General features: G+C 57.8%; 1 protein-coding gene across 3 annotated transcripts in view; it reads right to left on the reverse strand.

Annotated features, from left to right (window-relative positions):
* SPATA20 (spermatogenesis associated 20) overlaps window positions 1-12241 on the reverse strand; it is a 34195-nt gene that overhangs the window by 12052 nt on the left and 9902 nt on the right. For all 3 annotated transcript variants that reach the window (XM_026654482.2, XM_026654480.2, XM_026654481.2), the window contains 6 exons: window positions 11854-12066; window positions 11088-11280; window positions 8853-9021; window positions 7186-7394; window positions 6227-6426; window positions 1431-1511 (listed from right to left, as the gene is read on the reverse strand). In XM_026654482.2, coding sequence (XP_026510267.1) covers window positions 1431-1511; window positions 6227-6426; window positions 7186-7394; window positions 8853-9021; window positions 11088-11280; window positions 11854-12066 — 1065 coding nt within the window. The remainder of the gene's footprint in view (window positions 1-1430; window positions 1512-6226; window positions 6427-7185; window positions 7395-8852; window positions 9022-11087; window positions 11281-11853; window positions 12067-12241) is intronic.

The raw sequence follows: 12241 nt of genomic DNA on the forward strand, positions 1-12241 counted from the left end.
TGTGACTCCTGGCACTAGTGCTCCGGCGTGTGGCTGGGCATGCAACTCCTGGCACTAGCGCTCCGGCGTGCGGCTGGGCGTGACTCCTGGCATTAGGGTTCTGAACTGCTGCTGTCAGAGATGAACCCAGTCCAGCTGTTCACAGCTACGAACTTTCTTCTCCTTTGGCACTGACCCCGTCCCTTCTCTTCTGCCCTGTTTCGTTCAGCTCGACATGTTACCAAGTAAGCAAGCTGTCAATCAAAGGGGCAGAGACACTGCCGGCTGAATGTGACAGCTGCCACGCTGTTTGGAGGGATTTCTGCCTCTTCCACGGCAATCCGACAGCTCCACTCCCGTCCCCAGGCAGCAACGTTGCAGCTCCTCCAGGCCCCCAGCCGGGGTGCTCCGTGCTCCTTCCCAGCCACGCCGGGGCCGGCAGAGCCACACAGCCCTAATCAGGAGTGACGAATCAATTCCGTTCCACTGGGAGAGCAGAACACGAGGTGAGCGATGGGAAGATGTTACACCTCGTGCTCAGCCTCCACAGGGGAATGCCTTAAAATACAGTCACCGCTAACTGCAAGGAACAGCCGCGCGCCAGGGGCTTGTTTAACATCTAAAGGGATTGCATCCAACATGCGGGTGAATGACAAACCCCCATGCCCAAGGCAACTGCGCCGCGCAGAGCTGACTGCCCTCAGCCCATAGCACGGACAGCACAAGGCACTTGGGGGCGAGGAAAATGGGGGCAGCACTGGGCTCATGGGAACTCCTGGACCTGAGAGTGGACGCATGGATCTTGGTCTCGGAGGCTGGGGCTGAGGGAGGATCTAAGGGAGGTTTGGGGATTCGAATGGCTGGAAGAGGACATTAGGCTCGGGGGGGGGGGGGGGGGTTCCTGGCACAGGAACTAAGGGATCAGAGGAGCTTCTGGGGGAGTTTGCAGGGTTCCAGTTGAGGGCGTGGGGCTGGGAGCGAAGAAGATGTTGCATTTCCAGGCAGAAGTTGTGTTGCTGAGTTCAGTAACCTAGATACATGTGCAATTCAGTGCTGACAGCCAGGCCGGCTACGTCCGCCCTGGAACAAGTGTCTCTCTCTGGGAGCACCGTGTAAACACACACGCTGCGTTGTAACAATTCATTTCCCGGGAACGGGCTGACAGAAAGAGCCTCTGCGGCCATTTCTCTGTGTCAGGAGAGGTGCCCGGGGAGTGGCATTCATGGTCCCTGCCTCCCAAGCTGATAAACAAGGCACAGCATCTGGAGGGCGTGTGGGGAAAGTAGGGCACCCCTTTAAAAGAGAGGCGGGGATGGAGAGGGGGAAGAGTGGGTGGGGGAGAAAGAGCATCAGGAATCCAGCACGCTGGAGAGAGCCACCGCCAGGTGTGAAGAGAGGCAGGGAAGCAGAACCAGCATGTGTGCCCGTCTGGCAGGTTGTGGAGAGGGTACCTTGTTTGGAGCGAAGACGGAGTGGACACAGCGGAGCAGATCTTTAGTATCTTCTCCTTCTGGGGCGCCGCAGATAACGACCTGTCCGCAGAGAAAGGAATGCAAAGGTGAATGGAAACAGGCTGTAAAGCCCACCCACGTCAGGCCGGCTCCCCAAGTCTGTTTACACCAGCTGCAGATCTGCTCCACTGGCTCTTCCCTCTCACTCACAGGATCCCAAAGCGCTTTGCCTAGGAACCAACCGACAAACTATTCAGGGATCGCTTCCCCCACCATTGAAATGCAGCCACTTTTGGGGCGGAACGAAGCAGCTGTTTAACAGCGCTCAGCAACACTACCGCAAACATTTCGGGCCAGCCACGAAAAACGTCTCGTTCAACTGAACCTGCAGGAGGACTCTGAGTCACAGAATATAATTCCAAGATAGAATCTGGCCAGGAAACTGGGGTCACCACGCACAAAGAGCCCGGGGGCATCACTGAGCACAAGAGATCAGGGCTCCAATTGTACGTCTCACCTGACAGACAGCACCGTCAGTGGCAAAGGGCCTCTTAGCATGGGGCTGTGGGGACACTGGTTCAGTGCTGACTCAAGGGGAGGGCGTCCCCTACTGAATCATCAACATGACTGCACTGAACCTTGGTTTCCCGCATGCTAGCGCTGGCTTGGCTTAGCCGGGCAGGATCACACCGTAAGGTGGGGTAGGGTGCGCAGGCCAGATGGAGATGGGAGAATATAACATAAGAACGGCCATACAGGGTCAGACCAAAGGTCCATCTAGCCCAGTATCCTGTCTTCTGACAGTGGCCAATGCCACATGCCCCAGAGGGAATGAACAGAACAGGTAATCATCAAGTGATCCATCCTGTCGCCCATTCCCAGCTTCTGGCAAACAGAGGCTAGGGACACCATCCCTGCCCATCCTGGCTAATAGCCATTGATGGACCCATCTTCCATGAATTTATCTAGTTCTTTTTTGAACCCTGTTAGTGTCTTGGCCTTCACAACATCCTCTGGCAAGGAGTTCCACAGATTGACTGTGCATTGTGTGAAGAAATACTTCCTTTCGTTTGTTTTAAACCTGCTGCCTATTAACTTCATTTGATGGCCCCTAGTTCTTGTGTTATGAGAAGGAGTAAATAACACTTCCTTATTTACTTTCTCCACACCAGTCATGATTTTAAAGACCTTTATCATATCCCCTTTTAGTTGTCTCTTTTTCCAAGCTGAAAAATCCCACCTATTAATCTCTCCTCACATGGAAGCTGTTCCATACCCGTAATCATTTTTGTTGCCCTTTTCTGAACCTTTTCTAATTCCAATATATCTTTTCTGAGATGGGGCGACCACATCTGCATGCAGTATTCAAGATGTGGGGCATACCATGGATTTATATAGAAGCAGCATGATATTTTCTGTCTTATTATTTATCCCTGTCCTAATGATTCCCAACGTTCTGTTGGCTTTTCTGACTGCCGCTGCCCACTGAGTGGATGTTTTCGGAGAACTATCCACAATGACTCCAAGATCTCTTTTGTGAGTGGTAACAGTTAATTTAGATCCCATCATTTTCTATGTATAGTTGGGACTGTGTTTTCCAATGTGCATTACTCTGCATTTATCAACATTGAATATCATCTGCCATTTTGTTGCCTAGTCACCCAGTTTTGTGAGAGCATCTGCTCTACAGGAATCTTTCTCTGTCGCTGATTTTCAAGCGTGCCCATCACCGCAGCCTCTGGGCGCTAGGTGCGTGACTGGCAGGGATGAAATGCTTGGGGGCCAGAGGCAGAGCCCTGTGTAAATCCCCATTAGGGTCATGGCACCGTAGCAGGAGCTGCCCTAAAAGCCGCCCACTGCGCTGGGCCCTGCAGCAGCGTCCCCAGCTTGGGAGCAGCGGGTCTGGGCGGGATTTGCTAGCCCATTCGAAGGCTGCATTGAACTCCAGCGGGAATGGAGACAGGCAGAGAGGGAGGGGATAACGCTGGGGGAGAAGGGGGCTCACTCCCCATGACTGACTGCAGTAGGGATGTGGGCTCTGGGGTGGACCTAGGGCGACCAAAACCCCTGAGTGGGGGGTGGGGAGCCTGTGCGCCAAGGCTGAGTGTTGAACTGCATCAGCACAGAGCAGGCAGGAGGCGGGGATCCAAGCCACTGTCATTAAGAAAGGCAGGATACCCTGGAGCGAGTGGCACTGCCTTTTGCTCCCCTCTCCTGTGTGCTTGCTGCCGGGTCAGTGTGGCCCCATGAGCGACGGCTCCCCCTGCTCCCACCCTGCGGGAGAAGGCTCTCTTGACCTACAGTGAATTAGCAGCCCCAGGTTCTTCTTCTAAGCATTACAAGCGAGCCAAGCGGGGGTGGCAGACAGACTGGGGGTGGGGTCAGCCAAGACTGACTTGATGCCCGTGTACACACACATGCGCCCTCTGCTTTCGGCCTGCTCAGCAAGGAGGAGTCTCCTGCACACTAACCTGGGGCGTGACACGAGCATATCAGGGCTCAGCAGCCTGCTCTGCCCTTTGGAAGGAACGTCGTGGATAGCAATACTCAGCCCTCACCCAGCCCTCAGCACCACCACAGGGTCTTCTGCTTCCTAGCTAGCTCACCTGTCTGCCCTGCCCCTTGTCAGAGATCTCCGGGAGAGAACGGATGGGGGAGGGCAGGGTATCAGAGAGACCAGGGGAGGGGAGGGGCGGGAAGGGAATATGACAGATACCATTGGAGAGGCAGACCAGCGGAGGGGAGGGGAGGGGCAGGAAGGAGGTATCAGAGGCCAGCGGATATCAGAGACCAGGGGAGGCCAGGGGGTATCAGAGACCAGAGGGTATCAGACGGACCATGGCAAGGGGCAGGTCTAGGTAGGGCCTATGTATCAAGAAAGCAGAGGGACACAAGGAACTGCGGAGAGAGGAAGGCATCTAAGTCAGCTGACTGGATTCATGCTGTTTCAATTGTTCTTCACTTCCTGTCCCAAACCGCTTTGTAGTGCTGCTGAGTGCTTTCTCCCTGCTGTCGTGTGGCACCCCAGAGGTGGCTGCATGTCAGTGATGGGGAAATGACCTTTTCCTTCCCCTGCGGTAAGCAGCATTTTGGGATCCCCCGTGCTATGGGCTCGCTCATCCTTGTGATTCATTCGTCTCCACCTCGCCCCTCCCCTTTCACCCATCTAGTCTGCCTGAAGGCAGAGAGTAGAAAGCCTGCAAAGGACCAAACCAACCAGAAACAGATGGAGAAGCAAAGGAGTTCATGGAATGGTCACGGGGGGATTTCAGAGTCACTCCTAGTCAGTCGCTTACGGTACCAGCCTAATCCGACTCCTGGGGATACACACAGCAGAATTGCCACCAGCTGTTCCCGAATGGGGAAGCCGTGGCCAGTGGCTGCACACACGCTCCAGCCAGCAGGGGGCTCCAAAGGGCACTGCTGTCTCCCCTCCCTCCCCGGGGGCTCTCTGCGGGATGGAAGGGTATGTCCTACAGTCCTATACACCCTAATATCCCCACAGGAGCTGCCAGGCAGAGAACCCCATCCCTTCCCCAGGGCACATGCCACCAGCCACAAACCAACGTGCCTCCGCCGGGGAGCGGCCGCCTCGCCACCCAGCTGGTCCAGGGCAACAAGGGCACCAGCAATTGGGACTAAGCCTGCACAGCTTCCCGCACAAGCCCCCAGCAATTCAGACTCTGCCCTCCCTCACCCCTGGCGATCTGACAGTGGAGAGGGATGCCTAAGGACCCGTCTGCACAGAGGGGCTCGGGGTTTAGGCTGCATAACTGAAGAGAGGAAGCCTGGCTCGTGTTTAGAGGGTAGAATTCCTGGTTTGTCGTGACTTCCCCACTCTGGGATTCAGTGTCCCCTTGCTGTGGACTGGGGATGGTGGTCCCTTGCGTGGGAGCTGTGGGATTTCACGACTGCTTGTACGGTGCTCTGGAATCGCAGACAGACGGCACAGCGCATGGGTAATACTCCCTAGTGGGGCTTCAAACCCAGCCATCCTCCCGAATCCTAACCACTCCACGGGGCAGCGGTGCCCAGAAATCACCTGGAAGGGGGCGGGAGCAATGGGCCCAGACACACAGCCAGCCATCCCTTCAGAAGCCAAGTCCAGGCAGACCTCAGCCCCTCTGCCTTGTGCTGTCACCTTCCAGCACTGCGGGATTCTCCCTTGTAAGAGCTGGCTTGGAATGAAGCAACTCAGCAGCGCAAAGAGCTGCACAATTAAAGCAAGGGAAAGCGGGAGGGAGGGACTCTGACCCTGCTCTGCCCATGACCTGCATTCAATCCTAAAGCCGGTTAAGGACAAGGATGACAGGCATGTTCTTACCACCCACCTGGAGCGCTTTCGTCTGACTCTGCCATTCACCAGGACTGGGACAGCGCTCCAAAGAGGGCTAGCTCCGTACCGGCGTCTCCCCTCCCAAATACACACACGTGCACAGCAACACTTGGGCATGCACATGCACATGCACACATGCACACAGCAAAACCACAAGATACAGAGGCACACATGTGCATGCGTTCGTGCCCAAACACACAGGCCCATAGATACACACATATGCACAAATACACACAACCGTGCACACACACACAAATCCAGATGCACACCCAGACACAAGGACATGTGCCTATGGGCAAGAGCAAACTCACACAGACACCGCCATCCCCTCTCTCAGATCCCCCTCAGAGGCGCCCCCAACATACGAGGGAGGGGCCTCTACACTAGGGCGGAGCAGGACGTGCCGGGGGAGCAGCAGGTGAGTCTCTGACCACACAGATCCACTGGCCAAACTCCCTACCTGTTTGAGAGTGCGGTGAAAGGCCACGGTGGCTCGGGCCATCTCTGGCAGGGCCACGGGGATCTTCAGCAGCCTCTCCGAGAAGGCAGCCAGGATCTGCCCGGCTTTCTCCACCCACTCCATGTTGCCGGAGTAACAGGCTGCCCTGAGCAGGTTAGCGACGGCCACGGAGTTGGCGCTGGGCTCCACGCCATCTTGATCTACAGGGAGACGAGAGCCTGTCAGCCCAGTGACCCAAGGCACAGCACTCGCCATGGGGACACGGCTGCCTGGCATGCCAGCAGGACGGCACTGAAGGAGCGTGTCCGCATGCTGGGTGTCAGGGCTGGGCACCGCTCAGCCTCTCCAGGGCTGCTGCTCCGAGACGCACTCAGGGCAGATGTCTGCGAAGGCTGCGGCCTTGAGACCTGGGCCACGGACAAAGCATGAAAGATCCAGGGGCTGGGAAATCTTTCCCTGGGGCCTGTTTCACCTTCATCGTGGGGAGGTCAAACCCGGGCTGCTTGTTAAAAGCCATTACCAAGGCCCCCAGCAACTCATGGCAGCAGGGTAGTGGCCTGCACGGCCATGCTGGAGACCCAGGCTCCAAGCCTGACTGGGACGCTCACTGTCTAGGCTGGGAAAGCTACAGAGAATTTCCATGCTAGCCTGCAAGGACCTCTGCAATCAAGCAAGAACTAGCATCGATGGGCAACACCCTGCATATCAGCGCCCTCTTGTTAGCCAATGCCCGGCACCACCACACAAAGCACTGCTGAGGACTCTGCTGCTTTGGGGGTATCCCACTCTCTGCTTCTTGATGAAACTACGACTACAACTAACGAAAACGACAGCCCGGCTTCTTGTAGGTCCTACACATAAACACCACTGTGCCCAGCATGACATTACGATGAGTTCTCAAGACTTCCTCGTTCTCCACTTGAGTCTGGGGGCCCGGCCCGGCTCCACGGGGCACTTACCATCCTTCAAGCGGAGGAGCAGAGAGGAGTCCCCGGCCTCGCTGGAGAAATACGCAAAGCCTTTGGAGTCCCAGAAGAGCTCGTCTTGTTTGCGTTGGAGCTGCACGGCCCACTCCAGCCAGCTCTGGTTCAGCGAGGCCTCGTAAAGGTCGAAGAGCGCCTGGATCACAAAGACATAATCCTCCAGGAAGCCCTGAATGGGAACAGCGCTGCAAAGACAGTCAGGGAAGGGAGGGACAGAAGAACGTGAGATCCACCACACCGGAACGGGTCTGCGGTTCCTGTTAACACTGGAAGGCAGATGACCACCCCCGTCCCGCGGGGCACTCCGCTGGGGAACACTGCCCCATGCAGTGGAGGTCTTCCTGAGCCCAGCTTGTGGTCAGCTTATGACCTGAAGGATATTGGGCCAGATCCGCAGCTACTGCAGACTGACTTTACTGGAGCTAAGCCAGTTTACACCACATGAGGGTCTGGCCCGTTATTTGTAACCTGACACCCTCTTGCCGGCACATGGTCCCCAGCCATCTCCCACATGACTAGTAAAGTACCAACCCGGATACTGAAATAGATACAAAGGGCCGGATCCTCTGACTTCACAAGGTCAGAGCCCCTCAACTCCCACTGAAATCAGTGAGAAAGGAAGGGGCTCAGCACCGCTGAGGATCAGGCCCTGTCTCCCAAAACGGATGCCCCAGTGCTGGGAAGGGTGAATGGAATATGGTTAGGGACCCATCTCCCTGGCCTCACATTCGCCCCCAAGCCCGGAGCCCTGCCAGGCAAATAACAGGGTCCACAGACACGTGTACAGCCCGTCCCACGCTGCAGTCAGTCGTTAGCCAGGCAATAACCTTCCATTCAAATTGTCTTCATCCCTGTTGACACACGCCTAATTTGTGTTTTCCCAGGAGAGCGCAGTGGCAAGGAAGGAAGAAGTGAAGTGGAGGGTGAGGGGGTTCATCCGGATTGTGGAGCTACTGGCGTCTGTTGTCACAGTCATCCGCCCCTCTGAGCAGAACCCCAACCCCGAGGGGGCAGGCGGACTGAGAGCTGAACGGACCCACGGGCAGAGGGCTGCATGGAGACAGTTCTGTGAGAAGAGAGGCTTGCACGGCCATACAGACAATGGTCTAGACAGACCCCCTGGACAGAGGGTCCCTCCAGCTGTACACAGAGTTCTCTGGACTTGCCACGCCAGCGTGGCCTGGCTGGGACCCTGCTTCTCAGTCTCTCCCCTGCTCTCTCGTTCCAAGGCTGCAGCCAACCGGCCAGTCTGCTAGACCAGTGGCAACGTCCTGCAGCACGAGCCAACGTCAGCCTCTCCTTCCCCAGCCTGGCAGCGGGGGCGGAGCGCCAGAAGGGCAGTGAGTGCAGTCCTTTGGCTGCCTGCAGGCTGGGCAGCGTGAGGGCCCCCAAGGGGCAGGCTGGGCCCTGCGAAGTGGGGGGCTGTGAATGGGGAGGAGGACACTCAAAGGGACGCAGAAAACCTGCTCCTCGCGGAAACCGGAGCCCAGACACCACAGCAATGGCCACCTTTGAAACGCAGCAGAATAGATGAGGCAGATTAAAGAGACAGACCGACTGATCTGACAGACAATCGGCCTCCTTAGTTCTATGCTGATGCCCCGCCCCCCAACGCCGCGCTGAGCGACTCCTCCCGCACTCACCTCTGCTCCACCGAGCTGCCTTTGCCCCGGTAGCAGCTCCGCAGCAACCTGCCGCTGCTGGCATCGAACAGGCGGCCTCGCAGGAAGGCAGCAGCCCGCCCGGCCCGGCTGACGTACTCCTCCTTGCCGAGGATCGCCCCGCTCCGAGCAAAGCCCGAGATCATCAGGCCTGCACGGGTCAGAGAGAGAACAGAGCCTCGCTCAGGCTTACTGACCAGCCATCTCCACTCCTTTGTTTCAACAGCCCGCCTGGAGCTTCGCTTTGCTGAGGTCGAAGCCAGGCTGAAAGCAGGACAGGCCCCAGCCCAACAACCAGCGTAAGCCACTGAGAACGTCACGTCTCATCGGAGTGGCAGCTGCCAGGAAAAAAAGCTCCGAAATGCCCCTTTGGTGGAATACGGAGTCCCTCCCATCTGCAGTACCCCAGCCACGCCGTGCGGTCACGACAGACAAGCGCAGCAGCCACTCGGACTCCGGGAGAGCTCACACGCAGCCTGATTCATTGGGAGGGAACGCCGGTCAGGACAGAGGTTACTACCTACCATGGGACGCCTGGGCTTGTACCAGCGATAGACAGACCCTTGACCCCTCCACTCCCATGCCAGCCAGCAGTGTCAGTGCTGGCCATGGGCTCTGATCCTAGCCTGGGACTTGAACCCATGACGTCTCAGCCCCACTGCGCCACAGGGACACTTTTGACAGTTTACATGCGTTAAGGAGCCTCTACAAAGGCTGCCCTGAAAACCGGAGAAAGGTTCTGCTGCCCCCTGCTGGCAAATGGGAGAACCGTCTCGGCAAGCAGTCCTGAGTGCCCCCTCCCTGGGTTTGCTCCCTTCTAACCCTGCCACTCGCAGGGAAACACAGCCGGGGCCGGGAGGCGGAGAGGAAGTAGCTCAGCAGCACCTGGGAACAAAGGCGATGCCTGCGCCAGGCCTGCAGGAGAGGCAGGGGCACTGTCCTGCCAGATGCCTTCCCAGGAGGGAGGATGCACCTTGCCCATGCTCCCCGGGGGCCTCTCAGCTTGACCCAGGGCGCTGGAGATGCCCCAGAGGTGAAGAAAGGTCACAGCCCAGCAGGGACCATCAGCAGGAGAAGGGGTCTGAGGGGTGGGTGGAGGGGAAGCCATGGACAGTCAGGGAGGGGCTGCAAGGAAAGCCTGTGACGGGGCTGGGGAAGGGGAAGGCGGGCTGGGGGCTAGAGGGAAGGAAAGGGAACAAAGGGCACAGGGCTGGCCGGACTTAGCCCTGCCTGGAATGGAGTCGCCCTGCTGCTGAGCTCCCAGCCCCAGACCTCTTGGCAGGGCCGGCTCTCGGCTGTGAAGCAACAAATGCAGGGACCCCTCGAGCAATCGCCCCTCACCTCTGTGTGCCCAGGATGCCCCAGCAGCCTGACATACCTCCCACCCCCTACCCTCACACTGGGAGGCTTTGCAGGCCCCCAGACCATTCCCTCCAGGGACTGGCAGGCCAGGAGGCAGAGCCAAAGGACAAGTCCAAACAGGGAGCAAGGGAGGGAATTCAGCCATGACCGTGGGCTAAAGGCACTGAACTCAGGGGTCCAAAAGGGACTCGAGGCTCTGCACTGCCTCCCGCTGGCTGGGCCCGAGACTGCTCTATGCCCTGGGTATCTCCCCATCTCATTTCTTGCAGCACCTCCTGGTGTCTGGGACAATTAATTCAAAGAGCCCTCCCTCAAACCACTCTCTCAGCTGATCTCAGTGTCTGGATGGGCTGCCCACTCCTGGGCAGATGAGACTATGGCAGCACTGGGTTAGAGCTTGGTCCCACAGGTCCGGGCACAAGGCCCCTGCTCCTGGAGTCATGTGATAACAGCCAAATCTCAGCTTTCATTAAAAAAAAAAAAAGTAAGCTCCTAGCCCTCGGGGTTGTGGAGAAAAGCTTGATCATGTGACCCAAGTGTGGCTGACGCTTGCCTGAGTCTGCACACAGCCTGAAACAACAGCTCGGAGAGGTGTGAGCTGGCCCAAGCTCTCCAAATGAAGCGTGGAGCCATGTCGTGGGGGCAGTGTCCCAGTGCAGTGGGGGGCAAGGGAGGTCCCACGTCATAGGGTGGGCCTAGGACCCCAGATTCTGTAATCCAGCCCTGGACTATGGTTACTCTCCAGAGATTTAGACAAGGCCTCTTGGCTGCTTCTGTAGCTGAACGTGACTCCCAGCGAGTCGTGTGCGCCTTTCACACGCAGCGACTCCCCTGAGCCCGAGGGACCCTTCTCACCATTCCAGGACGCCAGCATCTTGGTGTCCAGATGCGGGCGCGGCCGGTGACCCCGGGCTTCGCAGAGCCGCTCTCTGCTCTTCGCCAGCATCGTCTTGAGCTGTTCCAGGCCCAGCCCGAACCTGGCTGCCGTCAGCTCCAGGGAATACTGCACAATCAGCACGTTCTGCCCCCTCAGCTCCTTGTGCGGGTCCTGAAACGAGGAGCCAGCAGCATCACAGCTCCCACCTCAGGGACCAGATGAGGCTGCACCCCCGGCGGGGCCTACACTCGTGCCCTCCAGGAACCTCTCTCTCACACAGGAACAGCCAGGACGGCCTCCCATCACAAACTCAAGTGGGTGACTGCGTCCTACCCCCAGGGTGGCTCTTTCCAAGGACCCCTAGCTAGCAGTACCTCCCTCCCCAGCAGCCAGCACCACTCCCCCCCAGTATCCCCAGCCACCAGTGCGGCTTCCTCCCAATAACCACAGCTACCAGTGTGACTAACAGCCAATATTTCCACATGGTGTCTTCCCAGTATCCCCAGCTGCTAGAGTCACTTCCTCCCAGTACCCCCAGTTGCCACGTATCATCCCCTCCCAGTCCGGCTAACTGCCGATATCTCCATACGCCTTCCCAGAATCCCCCTGCCCATATAGCTACTTTGGAATCCTTCTCCCTTCACTACACCTGTCCGCGCAGTTCAGAGGCCAGTGTCCCCCGTGTCCCTCCCTCCCCTCCTCCATTTCCCTCCCCATAGCCTGAGGCCCCCTCTCCCAGCTCACCTTCGCTGGGCTCACGTTCCCACCTTCCTTCACCCCATAGTGATGCATGAACACATCTGCCAGAGTCTTCCTCTCCGAGGCCCCCTCCACAGGCTCTGGAAGGAGGCGCCGTATTTCCTCTGCCGTCCACACGCAGAACGCCCCCTCCCGCTTCTCTTTGGACTTGGCTGTCGGGTAGGAGTCTGCGTCCTCTGCGCTGTAGAATCCTCCAGCCTGAAACAGGCAGCAGCACCATTAACACAGACACGCTGGCCGGTCAGAGCTGCCGCCCCCTCATCACACATGCGTTAGCCATGTACATTCAAGCCTCTGTAACTGATCACCCCGGCCAACGGGCGGCACTGCAGGGAACAGGGCAGAGGGGGATACTCCGGACATAGAGAAATCT

This window comes from Terrapene carolina, unplaced genomic scaffold (genome assembly GCF_002925995.2).
Source record: "Terrapene carolina triunguis isolate 2854851 unplaced genomic scaffold, T_m_triunguis-2.0 Scaffold192, whole genome shotgun sequence".
NCBI classification, from domain to species: Eukaryota; Metazoa; Chordata; order Testudines; family Emydidae; genus Terrapene; species Terrapene triunguis.